Source organism: Puma concolor, chromosome B2 (genome assembly GCF_028749965.1).
Source record: "Puma concolor isolate L17-30 chromosome B2, mPumCon1.1.hap2, whole genome shotgun sequence".
In the NCBI taxonomy this organism is placed as follows: domain Eukaryota; kingdom Metazoa; phylum Chordata; class Mammalia; order Carnivora; family Felidae; genus Puma; species Puma concolor.
The window spans coordinates 109,165,364-109,189,199 of NC_141671.1; the positions used below are offsets into that span (position 1 = coordinate 109,165,364).

At 39.9% G+C, this 23,836-nt stretch overlaps 1 protein-coding gene across 11 annotated transcripts in view; it reads right to left on the minus strand.

The window, feature by feature from the left end:
* FAM184A (family with sequence similarity 184 member A) overlaps positions 1-23,023 on the minus strand; it is a 124,004-nt gene extending 100,981 nt beyond the window's left edge. For all 11 annotated transcript variants that reach the window (XR_015251505.1, XM_086707703.1, XM_086707701.1 and 8 more), the window contains exon 1: positions 22,739-23,023. Coding sequence is in view for 10 of the 11 variants with exons in the window: in XM_086707703.1 (XP_086563829.1) it covers positions 22,739-22,906 (168 nt within the window). In the remaining variant the exon portion in view is untranslated. The remainder of the gene's footprint in view (positions 1-22,738) is intronic.
* Positions 23,024-23,836: the final 813 nt, after the last annotated feature.

The window sequence follows — 23,836 nt, forward strand, 5'->3', positions numbered from 1 at the left end:
GAGAGAGAATATCTCAAGCAGACTCCATGCCCAGCGTGGAGCTGGACACGGGGCTTGATCTTACAAAAGTGAGATCATGACCTGAGCTGAAATCAAGAGTTAAAGAATGCTCAACCAACTGGGCCATCCAGATGCCCCTAACATAATTTTTTTAAGAAAATACTGTATGTAACCCTGAAAGGGAAACTAAGCTAAATGAGTGAATTACAACAAAATAAAGCATGCTAGCTTTCCAACTGCATGCAATAATCCAGATTTTCCCAAAATGGGGCACAGAAGATGACTTTAAGGAATCAATACATTTACTTTAATGGTCACTAAAAGTAGCTCATCAAACCTGTTAAGTCATACGTTTTGTTTTAGGCAAGATTAAAGCAGGAGGAATTCACACAGACTTCTTATAGGCCCTATGTTCAAAAATGGTCTTGTTGAGCCCTGAGTAACTAAACATTGTGACTTTTTTTTAAAACAACTGCTTTGAGATATAATTCATATACCATAAAATTTACCCCTTTAAAGTATACAATTCAATTGCTTTGAGTGCATTCACAAGGTTTTACAACCATTACCACCATCTAATAATTCCAGAACATCTTCATCACCCTAAAAAAAAACCCATAACCATTAGTTATTCCCAATCCCCACTGGCCCCTGTCAACAACTAATTTACTTTATGTCTCTATGGATTTGCCCATTCTGAATACTTCAGAGAAATGAAATTATACAATATGTGTCCTTTTGTGTTGGGCTTATTTCACTTAAATGTTTTCAAGTTCCATCTGTGTTTTAGCATGTATCAGTACTTCCCATCTTTTTATGGCCAAGCCACATTTTGTTCCCCCGTATCAGTTGATGGACATTTGGGTTGTTTCCACTTTTTAGTGAAAATAAGTAATGTTGCTATGAACATCCATGTACAAGTTTCTGTGTGGACATATTTTCAATTTTCTTGGGTATATACCTAAGAATAGAATCGATGGATCATATGGTAACTCTACATTAGCCTACTGAGAAACTGAAAAACTATTTTCCAAAGTGGTTGCATCATTTTATAATCCCATAAGTAATATATAAGGCTCTGATTTCGCCACATCTTTGTCAACACTTTCCTATTTTTGTAAATTATTATACCTGTCTTAGTGTGTGATCTCATTGTAGTTTTGATTTGCATTTCCCTAATGACTAGTGATGGCAACTAATTCTTTGTTAAATATCCATGGTACAGATAACGTATCTCTAGTGTCACATCACATACTACATTTCTTTGGGCATTATGACATGATTTTTTTTTTTAATTTCTTAAATGTTTGTTTATTTTTTGAGAGAGAGTGAGAGACAGAGCATGAATGGGGGGGGGGGGGGGGCTGGAGAGAGAGAAGGAAACACAGAATCTGAAGCAGGCTCCAGGCTCTGAGCTGTCAGCACAGAGCCCGATGTGGGGTTCAAACTCACAAACCGTGAGATCATGACCTGAGCTGAAGTCAGATGCTTAATCGACTGAGCCACCCAAGCACGCCTATGACATGCTTTTTTATCCTCTGCTACTGTCTGGAGTGGGTGTGGTTATTATGAGTTCCTCCCTCCCTTTCAGCTCCTGTCTTGGTAACCTCCCCAAAAGCCATGCTCTTTGTCTATTAGCCTGTTCTCTTCTTTCTCCTACAAAGCCTATACTCTCCACTTCATCTCTGAGGCCTGGTCCTCATCAGGTTCCTGCTCCCACCTGGACAACACATACTTAGCTTTCCTTCACACAGCCTTGCCCTCATCACAGCAGCCTCTGTCAGCCCTACCTCTGTAAACTTCAGCTTTTCCCTCTCTCTCAATTCCCTCTTCTGTCTCCCACTCTCACATTCCACACTTCCAAAGTCCTTCCTAATTTTTCATTCTAAACCACCTCTCCCTTTGACTCCAGCCTCCTCTCTGCCCCTCCGATCCTCTCCATGCTCCTCCTTCCTAATATGCCTAGGCTACAAGCCCTCCAGACCTACTCCTTCACCTGTGGTTTGTCCTAGCACTATTAAATGTTGTCCCATTCTCTTTCTCTATTCCTCAGTTTGTCACTGTAGTCTGCAGTCTGTCTGCCATTTGATTTGTGAGTAAAAGCAATGACAGAAGAAAACCTTTCCAACTGAAGAGCTGTGATTGTGAATTTTATGTGTCAGCTTGACTGGAACATGGGGTTTCCCAGGTGTATGGTCAGACATTATTCTGGGTGTCTGTGAGGGGGTTTCACCATGACTTTAACATTTGAATCTGTAGGCTGAGTAAAGCAAACTGCCTCATCAATCAAAGTGAAGATCCAAATAGAACAAAAAAGGCTGAGTAAAAGGGAACTGCTTTGTCCATTTCAACTGGAACACTGGTCTTTCCAGCCATGGGGCTGGAACTACATCATCAATTCTCCTGGGTCTCCCACTAGCCGACGAAAGATATTGGGTCTTCCCAGCCTCCATAACCACATGAGCCAATGCGTCCTAACAAATACTTATGCTTCCTAACACACATCGCTACGGCATATTTAAAATTTTAAGAGTTTATTTGAGCAAAACCTAATTCAAATTGGGCAGTGCCAAACCAAATGTGGTTAACAGAGCATTCCACTGACAGAAGCTAGTGATGACTTTGATAGAGAAGAGGTGGAAGCAAAGTAAGGACATTATCCGATTGGCTACAGCTTAAACTCTAGTTGGCTCTTTGTGATTGGTTTTCTGTGTGTTTAGATTTCATAACCTTGACATTTACAGGCTTAGATTTTGGTTTGCATACATAGAGTGTATACATATATGCAGACTCACACGCACACATACATTCTATGGGCTCTGTTTCTCTGGAGAACCTGACTAATACAGATGTTTAAGCCATAGAACCCCTTAACTCACAAATAGGAAGATAAGCAAAAGTCATGGAGAGGAATTTAGATTTGGTCCAGTGAACAAAAAAGAGAAAATGACTATTTGTGCGGGGGTTACGTTTATTAATAGTACAATAGACTAAACAAGACAAATTGAAATAGGGACAAAAGTCAAGAGACTACAAAAATAAGGTCTACATGGATTCCTGCCTGGGGAAATGCAAATGAAATGTACCAAAGAAACAAAAATGCAAGAAAAAAGAAATAGAAAATTTAATTCCAAAGTTCCACTCTAAAAGGAGAGTAGGGTCAGACAGAAATGCTATAGTTAAGAAAGGAAACTAGGTTTTTGGTTTATTTCTTTATTCTTTGGCATGTGGGAGAGGTCTGATGGAGAAGATGATTAATTCAATTTTGGACATGTGGCATTTGAGGTGATGGCAGACATCCAGGTACAGATGACAATCTTAAAAGATGAAATGGACAGAAGCTTCCTAAAATTAATTTAGGCTTGTACCATCCCACAGCAACATTTTACACTCACCAGAATATATCCCTTGTCTTATTCAAGGGCATCACTTGGCATTGGACATCAAAGTAACTGGTTAATGAATCTTGGTTCTATGATGCAGTTAGTTTCAGTTCTATCACTAAAATCTTCAAATATCTCCCAAACTAATGTTATTCATATGATCTACTAAGAACTTCCCTCCTCTCCAAAGTGATGTAAATTTGAGCACTCACACATGCTGGTCATTTACATTGTGATAAAAGGAAGCCAAGAGACAAAAACTATCATAAATACTCAGGATTCAAACCACAAGATCACTAAAATCCCCTTAAATCCTCCTAGAAATAGGACTACGTCCTATGTAGGTCTGGTCTGAAGGGCACTCACCAGTGTGCTAAAGATTTTGATTTCTTTCTTCCTGACACAGCCACTACATCTGTCACCATATGCCCCTCTCTTAAAGGGGCTAAGAGGATAGAAACAAGAGCTTAGTCAGAGGGAGAACTTCTTTCCACAATATGGTTAAAAATTAATGTAGCATAACTTGAAACCAGTGAACGCTGTTGCCCCAATATACACATACACTATTATCGCTGAAGCAAAGATCCAAAATCTCTAAGATCTCAAATCCAACATCTCAAAAAGTCTTAAAATTATGGTCCTCTTGCTTACTGTCCCAAGAGGCAGAAGATGACAAGCGGTTAAGCAGTGACAATATTCAAAGTACACACCATTACATAGTGTAAGCTCTAACTTTCGGCTATGCTTATAATAAAAAAGCTTTTCTTATTACCATATATTACCATAAATCTAATAATGCCTTTTTAAAATGCTGTGGGAAAGTGTCTCTGCTAATCTGAGGATTCTCGATTTGTGTTCAAATGGCAAGAAGAGCTCTTTCCTAATAATTTATATTAGGTAACCATCTCTCTTATTTTTTACACCCTTAAAAGTCTGTGGCTAATTACTGAAAAAGCTATAAACGTGGATTACTTTTCTCCCCTATTCCCAGAAAGTATACATTTTAGCAGTCTGTGTTTTCCCAAAGTGGTCACAATATTTCCCACCCCACATGCTCTTCTGCAATATGACCTTGCCACTCCCCCACCAAGGAGTCCAATTCTCTCAAATCTAGGCTGGCTTTAATGATTCACTTGTAACCGACAGATGTGGCAACAGTGATAATGAATGACTTCTGAACCTAGATCTGTAGAAGCCTTGCAGCTTCTTCCTCAGTCTCTGGAAGACCCAGGCTGTCATATTGTGAAAAGCTAACACCACATGGAGAGGGCATATAGGTCCTCAAGTTAGATTCCCCAGATGAGCCCAGCCTTCAAGTCACCCCAGTCCAGGCACAAGGTGAAAAAAGAAGTCATCTTGCAAGTAGATTCTCCAAAGCCAGCTGTTTCAACTCCCAGCTGAGCAAATCACACTCATCCATTCTAGTCTTCCCATCTGAAAACCCAGACATCATAGAACAGAAAAACCAACCCTTCCATCTCTTCTCCGAATTCTTATCCCAAGAATTTGAGAATAAAATGGCTGTTGTTTTATGCAAAATTTTTGAGTGGTGTGAAAGGCAGATGGATAACCAGAGCAGCAACAGTAACTGGAATGTATATGCTGAGCAATGTGGCCATCCCCTCACTTTAGTGACCATATTCCATGTTTTTCTTCCTTCGTGTTACTGAAACTTCCATTCTTAAAGAAATTTTTTTTTGCCAATTTTGTTAATTTCCCCATTTATTTTGACAGTTCAACTTTAAAAACCATCATATCCAATAAAATAATTTCCTAGTGTTTGATTTCCAGCTTATTGGTTTTAAAATCTTATTTCTAACATTCTCTCCAGTTACTAGACAGTCTTTTTCACCCTTTTATTACAATTTATGTTTCAATTAGGTCATGTCTAAAGACATAATTAGTTGAAGATGCTGTGCACCCAACTATAACCATGATAAGTAAACATTCTGTCAAGCACAAGAATTATTCGGCACTTATCATAAACAAAGAACTATACCAGTACTTCAGGTTTTACCATTATAAATGCTTTATTAATGAGTTAGCTATTTTGAATTCTATATATCTACTCTCATCCGAAAGTCTTATTTTGCCAGAAAAAGCTCATTTTACTGTTTAACAAAGAGTATCCTTAATATATAATATTAATATGAAATCTTCAAACCACTGAATTTTCATAAATATAGTCTATTTTATAACTTGCTTTTATATTTAATAAGTACAAATTGGTCACTCACAAACCATAGCATAAAAAAATCAAGCTCTTCATTTTCCCAACAGATCATCTTTTTTCTTTTAAAACTTTTTTTCTTTGTTCTTTTTTCCCTTTTTAAATCTAAATTTTAGTTAACATACAGTGCAATATTGGTTTCAGGAGAATTCAGTGATTTGTCACTTACATACAACACCCAGTGCTCGTCACAAGCGACCTTCTTAGTACCCATCACCCACCCACCGACCTCTATATGCTCCCTACAAGAGAGTCATTTCAGACCGAGAGACACATGCAGATTGAAAGTGAGGGGATGGAGAGCCATGTATCATGCTAGTAGACGTCAAAAGAAAGCCAGGGTAGCCATACCTGTATCAAAACAAACTAGATTTTACAACAAAGACTTTAACAAGAAATGAAGAAGGGCATTATATCATAATTAAGGGATCTATCCACCAAGATCTAACAATTATAAATATTTGTGACCCCAATGTGAAAGCACCCAAATACATAAATCAATTAACCACAAACAAAAAGAAACTCATTGATAATAATACAATAACAGTAGGGGACCTTAACACCCCACTTACAACAATGGACAAATCACCTAAGCAGAAAATGAACAAGGATACAATAGCTTTTTTTTTTAATGTTTTTATTAATTTTTGAGAGAGAGAGAGAGAGAGAGAGAGAGAGAGAGATGGGGAGGGGCAGAGAGAGAGGGAGACACAGAATCTGAAGCAGGCTCCAGGCTCCAAGCTGTCAGCCCAGAGCCCGATGCAGGGCTCAAACCCACCAACCATGAGATCACGACTTGAAGTAGAACACTCAACCAACTAAGCCACCCAGGCGCCCCCCCCCTTTTTAATTTTTTTTATGTTTTTATTAATTTTTGAGGGGGGAGGGGAGAGGGAGAGGAGGAGGAGGAAGAGGAAGAGGAGGAGGATAAAATAGCTTTGAATGACACAGTGGACCAGATGGACTTAACATATATATTCAGAATTTCATCCTAAAGCAGAATACACATTCTTTTCTAGTGCACATGGAACATTCTCCAGAATAGGTCATATGCTGGGTCACAAATCAACCCTCAATAAGTACAAAAAGATCAAGATCATACCATGCATATTTTCAGATCACAATGCTATGAAACTTGAAGTCAACCACAGGAAAAAATTTGGAAAGCCCTCAAATACATGAAGGTTAAAGAACATCCTACTAAAGAATGAATGGGTTAACCAGGAAATTAAAGAAGAAATTTTTTTAAAAATACATGGAAGCAAGTGAAAATGAACATACAGCATCCCATAACATTTGGGATGCAGCAAAGGTAGTCCTAAGAGGTAAGTATATTCCAATTCAGGCCTTTCTCAAGAAGCAAGAAAGGTCCTAAATACAGAACTTCATTTTCTTTATGAATTTGCAACTACTTGGTAGAGAAAAACTTAGTCCTGTTGTTTCTAAGTATTTAGTCATTTCTAATTAAAGTTTTTTCTTTGCAGAAGATATTCAGTTAAAATCAGATATTATCATTCCAGTTACAATTGGAAACTCCATCCCTTGGACCTCACTTGCGTCATCCAAGCATTCCCACCTACTGTTTCTTCTGTTTTCAGCCCACTCAGCTGGGCCCTTCTAGGGGCGCTTACATGGACATTCTGCTTTCTTATTGACATATGCTAGGTTGAACAAGCTGCACATCTGGCCAATATTATCCTCTTGCTGGTCTGGAAAGTGTAGTGGAAAAACACTGGGCAAGATAGTGGCAGCAGTAATAATGCAAGCAGTCTATGACAGATAAAGAACAAAGTGAAGCAAGGAAGGGCTGATGAATAGAAAGAAAATGAAGACACAAAAGAACCACAGGGTCTGGAGAATGGGTAAAATGTGAAAAAGGAAGGGAGAAATGAAAAGTTAAGAAGTCCATCGATTTAATCAACAAATTTTTACAGTGCCATCCATTTGGTTATTCTGGACTTTAAAACTGAGAGGAAAATCTATCAAGTAGCTTGAGTAAAGTTAAAGACCACAGAATCTGCAAAGGTCAAGAATGTGAGACTAGGATGTTAGATGGGTCACCCATGGACAGCAACTCTCTGCTAGCCTGGGAAGCAACAAAGAGAGAGGTGCAGGAGGAAGAGACAGCTGTCCTACACCTCACGAACTATATTTACAGAAGAGTCTAGGAGTAATGGTTTACAGGCTGCAATGAGAGCTAGAAGAAAGATGTTGTCTCCAGGACCTTCGGTTGATGAGGTATGTGAAAATGAGTAGTGGTCACCTACAAAGGCAGTGGGAAAAGCAGTATCCTAGGGAGAGAGGTTTTCAAATAAAGCAAGCAGATAGAGTATTTGATGACAAGATATGGCTGTAGAGACGTTTGTTCAGTAGGGAGCAAGAGTTCTAGACAGCAAGTATAAAAACCCAACAAGCATCCAGGAAAAGGAAGCACACAATTGCCTGAGGATAAGCTAGGTGACCCCGGGACCTGCATTTGGAGCTAGGGCCCAGGGACAGAGATAAGAGGTAAGACAGAATGAGCTGGCTTGAAGCTTCTATATGTGCTCTGTTCTTATTCTGAATCCACAGGATTTCCAGTATGTCAGAGACAGGTAACCAGGGTTAGCCTTACTTACAACTAACTTTGAGAAAGTTACCTTAAATATCTCTAAGCCTTAGGTTTCTTTCCTGTAAAGTGAAGAGAATAATATCCAGTTGATGAAGTTAAAATGATGAAACAGAATAGTGTATCTAAAATGCTTAACACAGTGCATGACACACAGTATTGCACATTTTTCAGTTTAATTGTTTTGCTTATTGATATGTCCTTCCAAGAACCAGTAACCCGTATGCACGGGACAAGCCGGCTTAGGTCCACCATCTCCCATCTTGTAAAAACAGTTGTGCTCAGTAGAGGAAATGAAAGGATCAGAAGGCTCTTCTTACTGATCTGGCCAGTTTTGCTCAGGTGACACGAAACATGAAGAGGGTTGCCAAACACTGCTTTGTCTCAGGTACGTTCTGTCTCAGGTATGTTCTTGTACATCAGTTAGCTTATAAGCTCCTGAAGGATGAGCTCCTGGACCTATGTGTGTCCTCCACAGTGTCCAGCACTTATTAGACCCTCAAAATGGCTACTGCATGACTACCCATATAGCAATAAAGTAAAACAGGCAAAGTTCCATACCTCAGACATGGAATTCCAGAGGTTATATTTGGCACGATTCTCTTCTTTTGTTTAATAACTTCTAGTTTTCTAAAAGATGTTTAGATTTTGTAAAATGTGATTTTCAAGTCTAACCTTTAAAACTTTTTTTTCAACAAAAAGGCAAAAACCTGAAAAAATACCCATATTTGTTTTAGTAATAAAATATTGGTATTTTTATTCATTCCTTAATTAAAAAAATTAAGGATGACAAACTATGCAGGAATTTTATATAAATTAATAATCAAGTTAGAAAAGACAGTTTGGCCAAATAATTCACAAATATATCACTTTTTTCTTAAAAATTCTAGTGTCTTGTTTAATATTTATTGAAGACCTATAATGTTCTAGTTGCTAATAAAAAAAGAACAAGCAAAATAAGATTCTGCATTCTAAGACAACATATTCCACCTTATTTAGCCATATGACTACAGAATAGCTGCAAAAGCTAAATTCCAGTATCCATCTTCACCCCCTGGTTCCTCCACCACTGCCCATATTATTATACTCTTTGCAATCCCTGAGCCGATAATTAAATATCAGATCAAACACCTACCACCCACCCACACAAATAAAACTAATTCTTAACATCCTCAGAACCCCTTTCTTTCTGCCCCTCTCAGCCAAAGACATAGATTCTCTTCCAACAGAAGCCATATCCTATGCTGCACCCAACTCATCATGGGATGTGGAAGTGATCTGGGCATTCACCTAGCTACTCAATGCTGCCTTCTAAAAAGGGCAACATGCCACAGTCAGACAAATTGTTCTATTAGTTAGCTTCATCACTGCACCTGCCTCATGATAGTAATAAACCAGCCTCCAAGTCACTGCCCACATTTAGTATATATTTAGGCATGGTACTCATAAATTTCCCTCCTATCCCAAATGTCATTACATTTGGAGATTTCAAAAATTATCTAGAATTGGGATGCCTGGGGAGCTCAGTCAGTAAAGCATCTGACTTCAACTCAGGTCATGATCTCACAGTTTGTGGGTTCAAGCCCCTCATCAGGCTCTGGGCTGACAGCCCAGAGCCCTCAGCCCAGAGCCTGGAGCCTGCTTCAGATTCTGTATCTCCCTCTCTCTCTGCCCCTTCCTCCCTCCCTCTCTATCCCTCTTTCAAAAATAAACAAACATTTTTAAAAAATTTTAAAAATTCATGTAGAATCTGAAAGACCAACTCTAACAACTGTCACTCGGCTATAAACATTCTCAAGACTGTACTCTGCATCTCATTTTAACTTGTTCCACCTCAGAAATAGCCCCCCTCCCATGTTATAACTCCTTGCTGTAAACCTTCAACTTCTGGGAATTAACTACATTCACACCAATGGTCCTCTCAATTCCTAAATTTTCCTTAATCTATCAGCTCCGTCCTAACCCCACTTCCTTCTCCGTGCAGCATGCAGCCCAAGGGTAGATTAACTGAACTACTATCTATCGAAGCTCTTTTTTTTTAATTAAAAAATTGTTTTTAATGTCTTTATTTATTTTTTAGAGAGAGAGAGACACAGAGCATGAGTGGAGGAGGGGCAGAGAGAGAGGAAGACACAGAGTCTGAAGCAGGCTCCAGGCTCCAAGCTGTCAGCACAGAGCCTGATGCGGGGCTCGAACTCACGAACCGTGAGATCATGACCTGAGCCAAAGTGGGACACTTAAGTGACTGAGCCACCCAGGTGCCCCATGATGTTAACTCTTTTAACCTCAGTCCTTCCGTTATACCCATCAGTCAAAACAAAGACTCTGGATTAATCATTTAAGAACTGCCTTCTTCTCTTCTACATTTGGTGAACAATGGTCCTCTCCACAGGACTACATAGGACTTTACAGAAAACTGTGATGCATTTAAACTGAGACCAAATACCACATCTAATTTCCTCTTGGGACAACAACACATCTCACTGGATCCTTTCACTTGTGTCTGGTCAGTGATTTTCTCCTTCTTCCCCCAGCAACTATACTAAATATTTTCTATTCTGCTTAAGGCCCCAATCACTAATGATTTTAACTACCACCTATATGCTAATGACTTGTAAATGTTATTTCTAGTATTGATCTCTCCTTTTGGCTTAAAATGAATACCCAAATGTTTGCTCTTTCTATCTGGATATACATGGCCATCTCAAACTGTGAACTCATTATCTCTCTCCCATCAATTCTGCTTCTCTCTTGGGGTAACCAGCCGCTAAAATGGCCCCCACTGATCTTTGTCTCCCAATATTCAAATCTTTGTGTGGTTACCACCTCTAGTATACCATGGTTGGTGTAATCAAATAATATATGGCAAAGGTGGTGATATATCACTCTATGATTATGTTACACAGACTATAGCTTCCACCTTGGTCTCTTTCTCCAATCCCTGTGGGTCACTTGCTGTGGAGAGGCCCACGTGGTGAAGGACTAAAGTCTCCTGCTAACAGCCATAGGAGTGAACTAAAATATGAAGCCTCCAGCCTCAGTCAACTCTTCAGCTTGACTGTAACCTGAGAACCACCCAGCTAAGTAACCCCTACATTCCTGAACCTCAGAAACCGTGAGATAATAAATGTTTGTTGTTTTAACCTGCTAAATTTGAGGGTAACTTGTTACACAGAAATAGATGTCCTTCCCATATTCCTATCTCAGTTGACGTTAATATCTATCTAGTCACTCAATCATTAACATTCATTCACGAGTACCTACCATGTGATGAGAGACCTATTATTCTTAATCCTCCACCACAACAGATTGTCACAAAGTCCCGACAAGTTTACTTCCTGTTTCTTTAATCTGCCCCTGAAGATTTTCCAAATCTCTCTGCTCTCTCTACTACCACAGTCCCAATCCAGGTCCTCATAATCTCTCATCAGTACTATATTCCAATACCCTCCCAATTAGTTTCCTTGATTCCCATCTGTCCCTGTCAAGAGTGAGCTACTTAAGACACAGAAAAACGGCATATACATGGCAGTTAAAGTGGCAGGACCAGGAGAAAGTTCTCTCAAGGAATGAATGACCCCAGTATCCTTATAGACAAGTAACTGAAGTTTGGTAGTCTTGACCGTTTTAGTAAAATAGAAAGCAGCTTATCTACATGATGTGTATACATTAAGAGGAGAAGAAGCAACGGTGGGCAATTCAGAGAGACAGCAACATAATATAAGTCAGCAACACGGTGTGATCAGGTAAAATTGGATCATATGATGTTGCACAGAGCTATCAATGTCCAAGCCTTAGTTTCCTCTAGCTGCTATAACAATTTGTCACAAAACTAGGGGCATAAAGCAACATACATTTATTAATCTTACAATTCTGGAGGTCTCAAAAGAGTTTCACTGGGCTAAAATCTGGAGGCTCTTGGGGATAATTTGTTTTCTTGCCTTTTCCAGCTCCTAGAGGCCACCTGTATTCTTTGGCTCATGACCACCTTCCATCTTCAAAGTCAGCAATGGCTGGCCAAGTCTTTCTCATGTCCCATCACTCTGGCACTAATTCACCTACATCCCTCTTTCACTCAGAAGGATTCTTATGACTATACTGGCCCGATCCAAATAATCAAGGATAATCTCTCCATCTCAAGATCCCTCACTTAGTCACATCTGCAAATATAAAGTAACATATTCAAAGATACCAGAGATTGGGCTGTAGACATCTCTGGGGTAAGGAAGTGAAGGGCAGCATTATTCTGCCACAGTCCAGTTCCAAAATTTCTCTGGCAATGCTCCACAATCCAGAAACAGAGAAAACAAAGAGGAAAGGTGACTCAGGATTGAAATTAAAGATATGCAGGGTCAAGAGAACAATATCAAAATGGCAGGCATGGCTTGAATTCAAAGTCTTACTTTTTCTAGGCCAGTTAACTTTGCTAACTCCTTCAAAACCACAGAGTGTTCTTATCTGGGCTCCTTTCTCACCAGTATTTTCTGATAATCACCAGGGGATTGGGACAAGAAGGTATGGATAAATATGAACATACGCTACTATTAACAACATTGAAAATACACATATTCTAGGTCATTTAAGAAAGGTATAGGTCAAGATAAAAAAAAACAGTAAGTCTAATTATATGCCAAAATATTCTATATTTGAATAGTTAAATTTTCTGCACATTGTATAGTTAATTCAGAAACTTCCACCCAAATGTGCTGAATCCCAGAGAATATAAATTTTGTAGTTATCTTTAGATACCTATACAAAGGCTTTTAACAAAAACAACTCCCACACTGACAGTTTATGCTGAGAAGGAAGTAACTGCAAACATATTTTAAACAATGAATATAAAAAAAATAAGACTTTATTTTAATTAAGTCAACATTATATTTTCAAAGGTTTCACTCCATGCCATAGAATATTTTTTATATTTGATTCCTTTTTCTGACCTAGAGCAATGTGGTAGATTCAAGTTCAGATTGTGAAGATCACAGTTTATATACAAGGAGAATCTCTGGGTGCAATTTTGTCCCATGTTTATGATTATAGGCTGGCTACTAGGTGACTGGCAACTCACACAAAAGATGAGTATTCCTGCCCCCACTATCCTTTCTACCCCTTTCATCTGTGGGTGCTTAGAGGGATAATAAAAGTCAAAGTCATACTCATGTGAGGGTGTTCAGGGTGTTAATAAGAGTCATAGTCACACAAGCCCAAAACAACAGCTGATGCAGGGGCTAAGTAAACAGCAGATGCAGTTATGTATCCATTCTTAGATACAGTAGATGCTCATCATTCATGGATTCTATATTTCCAAGTTTGTGGACTTGCTAAAATTTGTATGTAACCTTACAATTTAACACTCACAGTTTGTTAGATAATCTTCATTCACACATGAGTTATACACTGTTGCCTATGAGGTCACTGTTAATGAATCAATTAGGTGTATTTAAAAAATTGTTTTTAATGTTTATTTATTTTTGAGAGAAAGAGAGCCAGACAGACAGAGTGTGAGCGGGGGAGGGTCAGAGAGACAGGGACACACAGAACTCAAAGCAGGCTCCAGGCTCTGACCTGTCAGCACAGAGCCCAACGTGGGGCTCAAACCCATGAACCACAAGATCATGACCTGAGCTGAAGTTGGGTACTTAACCAACTGAGCCACCCAGGCACCCAAATAAGATATATTAAATAAGGTGCCGTTAAACAGAAACACACATAAAACAAGGCTATGTGTTGACTGGTTGATGAAAATGTGACCAGAGGGTGTCAGGAACATAACCCTATATTTCCCCTAGAATATAACTTCATAGAATACAACCATCTCAAATAATAAGAACCAACTGTATTTTATTTGCTGTTAAACCTTTACTTTTGATAGCTGTGGTCTCTAATAATGTAGAATATATCTCCATCAAAAGAGAAAATATATACAAAAACACACTCGTTAAAACTGTATCAGCAAATGCTAAGCCAAGGGGTAGGGGTGTGGAAAATGGGTAGAAATTGGCATTTACTGACCTCCTCTCCTACACAAATTATTTCATTTAATCTCTACAATAATTCTATGAGATAGGTTTTGTTATTCTCATTTTACAGATGAGGAGACTGAGGCTCTAACAGGTTAAAACTTATTAAAAGTAAAACACTAATACATAGTGAACCTGAAATTCAAACTGGGGTCTGTCAAACCCACTGAACCACACCTCTGACCTATAATGATGGGCACTGCTGCTTCACTGGGTCATATGGCTATGGGGCTGTGGCTCTCTGGCCTGCCCATGAGAGACCTAAACCTAATACAGTCCCATTAACTCCTGGGTTTCAGAAAACTGAAATTTCCCTTGCAAGTTCTCTACCGCCTGGACAAATATGTTATATATCTGTAACCAGAGAACGTGTTGATGTTACTCTTTAAATTATTATTAAAAACCTTATTAAAGAGGACACTGGAAGGGACTAGCTTAGTTTATCTAAGAAAATGAGATCTATAAATTCTACCCAAAACAAACCAAAAAGCTGCCCATAATTAAGCATTTAAAATTATCAGATTAATCTGTTGATTAAAATGTTCACCTACTTCATTCTGGTCATATTTTCTCACAGATCTATTGGAACAAAATTAAAAATATATATAGTCCAAAAGTGGAATGATAAATGAATAGTATCAAATAATCACTAGTACCTAGCACAGCATCTTTCATGGACGAAACATTCAACAAAAGTTTACCAACCATATGGATCTATATGCTCTATTTTAGTCGTATTTAAGTAGATCTTCAGGGGCATCTGGATGGCTCAGTCAGTTAAGTATCCGACTCGATTTCAGCTCAGGTCATGATCTCACGGTTTGTGAGTTTCAGCCCCATGTCAGCCTGCATGGGATTTTCACTCTCCCTCTCTCTCTTAAGATGAATAAATAAACTTAAAAAAAAAATTTAAGTAGATCTTCTTTTGTTATTGTGGGTAGACCATTATATCAAACATACATACATACATACATACACAATTTCCCCTCAAAATTACATATGCTTTGTTTTTAAAGTGTTTCACTAGGCAAAACATCTAAGAATAAGATTGAGATGGTATTTAGTGTTTCAGTTATGAAATGTTTTCTGAAAGACATGACATTCTGTTACCACCGTGCTTAAGAAAAAACAGGATGAAAAATGCAAATACCTGTGAGCACACAGACGCACATTCAGCAGAATAAACAACATCTTCCCAACCAGAAAGTCAATGTCTAGAATTTGTGCACAAACTTTGCACTTTGTTTTATGAGGAAAACAGGGTAAATAAAACAAGAAGTAACAGAATTTATTCAGAAATAAAATTTCAGGGGCACCTGGGTGGCTCAATCGGTTAAGCATCCGACTCTTGATTTTGGCTCATGTCATGATGTCATGGTCATGAGGTGGAGCCCCGCGTCAGGTTCCATGCTTAGCACGGAATCTTCTTAAGATTCTCTCTCTCCCTCTGGCCCTCTCCCCTGTTCTCTCTCAAGAATAAATATTAAAAAAAATAAATAAATAAAATTTCAGTATTTGCCACAGGATTAGTATAGGTTTAGCCTAATCTTCTATGCATATACTGAAATTATAACACTGATGGAGAGGTAATAAAGGACTCTGTGGAACTTATGAAGGTATGGTTTAAATGTAAATATATTATTTTGGACGATGGAAAATTATTAATCCCTATGGTAACTTCTAGTTAACTAAAATAACCCCTCCAATAACTTTGAATAGGGGGTTATCTTAATTATTTTACTAAAATTGTGAATTTTAGAGATAACTTAAATATTAGCAATGTACTTTGTATACCAAATTTTCATTTTTAAATCTCAAAATAGAAATGGTACATATAAATAAAGAAATATAGATTCATAATTTTTAGAAGTCATTAAAAATACATCTCCTCGGGGCACCTGGGTGGCTCAGTTGGTCAGATGCCTGACTTTGGCTCAGGTCATGATCTCATGGTTCATGAATTTGAGCCCCACATTGGGCTGCTGTCAGTGCAGAGCCCACTTTGGATCCTCTGTCCCTGCCACCTCTCTCTCTGCCTCTCCCCACTTGCACACTCTCTCTCTCTCAAAAATAAATAAACATTAAAAAAAAATACTATATCCTTTGTAATAAATTAGGTGGCATATTAGGACCTGAATCTAAACTGTTCAAATCCCAAATATTCTGGTTGACCACTAAGTCTTTTGTTTTTCCATCTACTATAGGTCCTTTGGTAGTTTCAACCTCCCTTTATATCTCAAAATGAAGGTAAAAGATATAGGACAAAAATTTACATATTCAACTTCACTAATTGTGTACATTCTCATTAAGGTTTAGTGGGAAAGATGTAATCAGTAATGAAATAAGTTTGAGACCTACAAATGACAGTATTCACTGTTGTAGTTTAACTTTAGAAAGCTAAGAATAAAAACTTTATTTTCTAAAATACTTGCTTTGGTCTCAAATGTTAAGTATACCAAAATACTGACTATAATTGGTAATCCCCAACTTGCAAAGACTGGTGTTTCCAAAATTCACCTTTATATATTAACTGATTGGCAGTCAGAGACTATTTTCAGTATTTCAAAGAACTGTTAAGTTCCCAGTTCAATCTAAAAAAGCCTCTGTGGCTCAGATCACGGTTGGGATATAAAATACAACTTTGATAACAATATTTCCCCATATCAAACTACTATTTTTCACATCGCTTTTATTTACCAAAAAAAAAAAAAAAAAAAAAAAAAATCCTGAATTAATTTAGCAATTGTCTCCCACCTTTCCTCAGATGTTTATCTCCACAACAGACTGAGGGGGATACCAGTTCTACTGGCTTAGTTAATGTCCTTCTCGCTCATAAGTGGTGTACAAAATACAAACTTCCAGTGGTGAAAAAACAAATATGGCATTACAAATTTTTATTATTCACATCAATCCGATCTCATGGCATAATATTCAAGTTTATTTGAATGCTCAAAGATTAGAAACTTTTTCGATCTCCCAAGATAAACTGAAAGGACAGAAAATAAGTTGTTGGTTTTCTTTTTTATTCCTCCATTCCTCCCCTCCCACCCCCCCACCCACCAATTACCTCCTATTATCATTCAGAAGCTAAATGGTTTTACAGACCCAACTTACTCTGCATTCTCATCTCAAATTTATGAGGTACAACGTTTTCAGAAATACTAATAATTTTCAAAATTAAAGTATAGGGATTTACTTACTAATTCAATTCAAATGACCAGACTGTTTCACTAATATTTTGCTGAACCTCCTCTTTCATACCATTTTTTAAGAGGTTGGCAATTAAAAGACAGCAAATAATTTTCATAAACAAACAAACAACACAGAGAGAGGGGTGAAGGGAGAAAAACTGGTAAACTTCCAACTTCCTGCCTTCAGGAATGAGACCTAAGCAACAATCCAATTAAGAAAGCAAGCAGTGTAAGGAAACAAATTGAAAATAACCCCCTAGTAGTAACTTTGACACCAAGTAAGACAGTCTCCAAATCAAAGTAATTAAAACATTTTTTAAGTCTGGAATGACTAAAGCTGTTAAAGAAAACATAAAAATATTATGACATTTACCTGAGAATACAAAAAATAGCTGTTACAAATTTGCCAAAGCCACAGTTGCAAACTGTACAACCTGTAAATACGGAAAGACAGCACATCACATGGGTTCACTGTCCCCAGAAATCTGTGATTGAGATGGTAGACAAGACATGGTTCCAACATGACAAAACCACCACCAAAACAACAAGTCTCCAGCTTCTTAGAAAATGAGCAAGTAGTATTAGTTAGAAAGAAGGAAGACATAGGGAAAAGAGAGCTGCTAGCACAGCTGCCCTTCTCTCTGGGTTCGTGTTCAGGTTCTGCCAGGGGCAAGCTGTACAATCTTCAAATGACTCCGGCCCTCAACTCCCACACCTATTAAATGAGAGGGTTAGGCTGGTCAGAATCTGTGGTTTCTTCCAGCTCTAAATTTTTTTTTAACTCTAAAGGCGTCCCTTTATAAAAGTTTGGACAACTGATAAACAGTATATCAAGTTTTTGTGCCTATTAATAAAATACAAGAAATCAATTTAAACCACTCAAATATGACTAACATTCTTTGTCTGGACAAAGAATGAATGCTCCCCATGGACCAAGGTGGGTCCTATGGGAGACAGAGTAAGCTGGCGTCACCTAGGTGTATCCAAGAGGGTTACCCGAAGCTTGAACAGACCTCAGCAAAATAAACATGAAGACCCTGCAACATCCAAGAGGCTGAGGAAGGAGTAAGCAACCAGCCAGAATACAGATGCATTCTCACTGTCAAGCAATCTGAAGTGAGGAATCCTGAGCAATGGAGGCAGGAGGTAGAAGACGCAGGAGGAATGAATGAGCTTTAAATGTGTGCCAAATCTATAACAGCACTGAAGCTAGATCACCATGCACCACTCAAGTGAAGTTTGCTACTAGTCTTTCCTCTCTTCCCTTCTTCCTTTTCCAACAGGGATGGGAGGGTAGAGGGGGTGTTAAATCAGGAACAGCAAGACAAAGCAAGAGTAGAAAAGCCCAGGCAGAAGAAAAAAAGTCATGATGCCCCCCTCCCTGATTATTGGCTTCCCGCTCGTAGTGGGCAGAGCTGGGAATGGGCATGGGGGAGAAGCGTTGTCCTTAATTTAGGTTTGGTTTCGGGTCTTTATTTGTTGGCACTGAACATTCTAATAATCAAATTGAGACTTCTGCAATTAGTTACTGAAAGACAACTTGTATTATCTAACAGCCACCAGAAAAGTCAAGTTTATCTACAGGCAGATGAGCCAGCCTCACAAACTGAAAGGGACAATGAGTAACACACAAAAAAAGCTGTTTGATAATTACATTACATATATTGCTTTTCACCCTAATACAATAAAGAGGCAACACAGCAGAGAGTAGAGAAGCACACAAATATGATCCTATTAAACATAACTCAACCCACCCAGCTTCTCTGCCTATCCTAAGATGGTTCAGCCACTAACAATCCCAGGAACCTGCCATAACATGACTCAAGAATCTAAAAGTGATTCTTAAAATTTGCTGGAGTGGCCTGAATATAACAGATTCACTTTAAAAGGCAGAGACTGTGTCTTGCTCCGTGCTATATCTCGAACATTTAGGATAGTGCCCCTTATATAAAAGGTGCTTTAAAAACTACTGTTCTTCTTTCTAGGAGATGGCTGCTATGTTAGGTTCTAGGGAAATAGAATCTGAACAAATATGTCTGCAGCTGAGCTGGCTTTTTAGTTAAAAACATATTGAGTCTTACTATGTACAAAATTATAATACAGAGGGGCGCCTGGGTGGCTCAGTCAGTTAGGCGTCCAACTTCAGCTCAGGTCACGAGCTCATGGTTCGTGAATTCGAGCCCCGCATCATGCTCTGCGCTGACAGCTCAGAGCCTGGAGCCTGCTTTGGATTCTGTGTCTCCTTCTCTCTCTGCCCCTCCCCAACTTGCGCTCTGTCTCTCCATGTCTCTCAAAAAATAAATGTAAAAAAAATTTTTTTAAATTATAATACAGATTACTTTCATCCTTAACCTTTCATAACTAGTCAAGTATTTGAAAAATGCATGTATTTTCAATACTGTTCTACAACAATGCAGAATACATGTGAAAAATTTAAACTCGGCAATTCAAATAGAATTAATGTATATATTTTTTATGAACTTAGCAGAAAACTCTCTAAATAAATACAATATAATAATACTATTAAATGCAAACTAGTTTATTTTAAAAAGAGAGGAAGAGTTTAAAAATATATTATCCACTATTTTATTAATATTCTGTTGGCACAGATTCTCTCTTTTCAGTGACAGTCTCAATTAAGAGCCTACTATCTTAGAGAGTTATAGTATCATCATCCCTCTCTTAAAGATTAGGAAACTGAGGTCCAGAATTTAATGACTTGCCCAAGGTCATATTACTAGTAATCAGTAAGAGCAGGAGTTTTAATTCAAGAAAGTCAGATTCCCAAGCCACGCTAATTATAATGCTGAAGAGCTGAGTACTACTGACTCTCTCCAAAAGATAGAATATCCTATTTTAATGATTATAATGTTTAATTCTGAAATATACGCTAAGCTTCCAACCTACTTCTACTAATGTGAATAAACCCTTCCTAAGTGAAAATTCTATGTAGCAGATACCAGTAAAGTTTCTAACAGTTGATATATTAATCATGATATTGTTCTGATTGTACAGTATTTACAAGAAGTGTTTGTGACTGTAAAATTGGACAGTTTCCAAAATGGTACATAAGGGATGCATGTCTTATTGTAGGTTTCAAGAACTAAAGGATGTTGGCTCCAGTAGAGTCCTATTATCTTATTATTTCATTGTCACATCTTATCTTAGTAATAAATGCAAGAGACAGGGTGGGATAGATATTCCAGTATAAGTCAGTGCTTCTCAACATGAGAGGAGTCCCCCCACCTCCCGGGGACATTTGGCAATGTCTAAAGACATGGTCATTGTCATGATGGTGTGTGCAGGTGGGGAGTGCTACTGGAATCTACGAGGTAACAGGAGGAATGCTGTTAAACATCCTATAATGCACAGGACAGCCCTGCCTGCTCCCAACAAGGAATTAGCCAATCCAAAATGTCAACAATGCCAAGTCTGAGAAACTCTAGTGTAAGAGATTAAATGTCGAGGCACTTAGCAGAGAAGGTGGTGTGGGTGTTTAGAGACTGTAACTATAAACACTAAATCAGAGAGTCCAAGTAACAGTAAAGATTAGGAATAGTACTGGAGCCTTGAGGAGCACTGGTATGGGGGCAGCTTCCTGCCTCATTAGAGTAAAGGTGAGTAATCAGAGAAGGTGATAGCAGCTTCTACCAATACTCTCAACTTTAACAGTTGTGCTAATATTTTTTTCTGATAAAAGAACAGAAAATCGAAAAAGCATAAGTAGTAAAAATAAAAGTAGTTTACTGGAGAGATGAGAAACTTTTTATTCAACTGCACACAGTTCCACTACCAACTTGTTTCTATTACATACGGCAGGAACCTAGAGGGTTACAATCTCAAATAAGAACAATGGGTGTTGTGGACATACCATAAGAAAAGCCAGAATAAATATATAACCATGTGCTTCATTCTGAACATCAGTATTCTGAAGACCAAACATGATTTCAGGAAACCGGGCTTTGAGCTCCCAAACGTATAAATGCCCTGATGGTATACTATTGTTTCTTCCTGGGCCTTCCTTCCTCTGAATATGGGAATCATCTGTCACAAGATTAGGCAGTAAAAACTGGGCACATAGTAAGCTCTGAGACAGAGTGGACCTAAAATGAAAACCAAAACACAAAATTTCCCCCAGTGTTGCCCTGCTTTGCGTGGCTGACTTTTACCATCATGTTCTTGCTCCTTTTTCCTTGAATGCTCTTCTGTAGGAGACCTCCTTCTTCAGTCCTATCATGTTAGTTTTCTTTCTACCCTCAATCATATTTCTTCACCAAAATCATTTTACCCTCTTTTCATTCCCATTTCACTCCTGTTTCCTTTCTTCCAGCTTTGTCTTACTCTACCTTCTCAATAGTGCCAACTAGTACTGGAATTATAAAATGAGAATTTTGGAGTTGAAAGAGTCAGACTTACTATTAGTACTTACGATTAGTAAACGCCCATGATGCCCACCTCTCTTCATCATACCCACACTAACAAGTGGTTAGCCAACTCAGCTTAAACACATTGAGATCACCTCTACTTTCTGAGACCACGAATCACTTGTTCTCATTAACAGGTATTGAAAGATTGCTCATGATACCTAAACAGAGCAATAGAATTGGTCTGAAATTGCTCTTGCTTCACAGATATCAACTTCTCATTATCGACATTAACTAGAAAAAAAGCTCACCATCCTAAACTACAGTTGGCCAAATTTGCAGACTTATGCGCTTTGAAAATTATCTTTTGATAGACTAAAACATTTAACTAAGCGCAGACACATGATTCATCTAACAAGCCGTGTTTGACATTTTGTCAGGGTAAGGAATGACTCATTAAATCCCCAAAATGGCACGCAAGGTATGTTTTACCCTCCTACATTGTTCAGGTTTATTCTCCCCTAAGTACGTATCCAACAGAAGATACTGATTAATTGGGAAGATTCCGGGTCTTGTTGGGTAAATACGGTACTGTACTTAATACAGTTAGTATAAAGGCTCGTGAAGTCTGGGCAGATACATGAGAGCAAAACTAAAGTGATTTATTATTGTGCAATAAAGGAAGTAGATCCTAATTTGTTCTGTGCTGGCTTACCCCCTAAAGGGCAGCGGGGTGCGAGTCCCATAAACCCAGCTGTGCTGGTGAGTTATCTAGTTTAAATGAACGTCTCCGGCGTTCCACCGAAGTTTGAACGGTTCTTGGAGCTTAGTCTCTGGCTGTTGCTTCCCCACAGAAGCCCCCTTCAACTCGCCCCGGGCGCGGGGCTCGCAGCCTCCCAGCCTGGCAGCTGAGCCCGTCGCGGCCCACATGGGGACTCTTACCTTGGTGAGCTGGGCGATTTTCTTGCTCATTTTCAGGTGCAGGTCCTGGCTGTAGTCCATGCTGTGCCCCGCCTGCTGCGCGGCGGCCGGAGAGGGCGCGAATTTGGCCGCCCCGGCCGCCGGGCCGCCGTAATAGTGCTGCTGCCAGCTCATGCCCGGGGTCGCCATCTTCCCGATAGACCCCGGCCCGGGCACCCGTCCTCGCGCTCCGGGGGCGGGCCGAGGAGCAACAGCGTCTGGGAGGCAAGAACCCGGGCGGCCGCTTCCGGACCCGACCCCCGGCGTTTGACAACCGCGGCCGCAGGCGCCCTCCGGCCCACGACACCCCCCTCCCCGTCACTCCCGTCCAGGGACGGGGCAGCCCAGCCGGCTCGAGGCCGCGGACGACACCGGCGCGGGGCAGACGCCCGGGGTCCAGCGGCGGCGGTTCCGGGCCCGGCCCGCTCTTGCCAGCTTTCCAGCTGGCTCCTGGCGGGGGCGTCGTGGGCAGCGTGGCCCCGCAAGTCCCGCTCCCACCCGGAACCAGGGACCCGGCAAGACGGCCGCCGCCGGGGCTGCGGAGGGAGGAGGAGACGGGGCGGGCTGGTGCGGGGGAAGGCGGGACATGGAGGAGGACGCGGGAGCCGCGGAGCCGCCGTTACCAGGGCGCGCGGCCCGCGGAGAGCGCGGGGACGACTACGTCATTTCTCCGCAGCCAAGCCCCGCCCCGGGCCGCCGCCACCGCCAGTCCCGCAGCCTCGCGGCGGGTAAAAGGCGCCTCGGGAGGGCCCGCCGGGACCGCGCCGCCAGGTGCTTCACCTTGCGGTGGGGATCCCCGAGCCCCCAACTGGGCGGCGAGCCCTGTGTGCCATGCGTGGGGCTCTACGTAAAAATTTCTGCGAGAGTGGATGAAGCTGTGGTCCTTTCGATTTGCAGAACGCGTGCCGATTTACTGACGGTTTTCCACGTGTAACATCGCGTGCGCTTGGGCTAACTAGCTTTTCCCCAAGAAGGGCGTCAAGCTCACATCCAGTTCCCTCCCAAAGCTGGCCTCAGCACCGCAGAACGTGGGTAATGAAATAGCTGGGAATGGAATAATCCCTCCCTTAAACCTTTCAA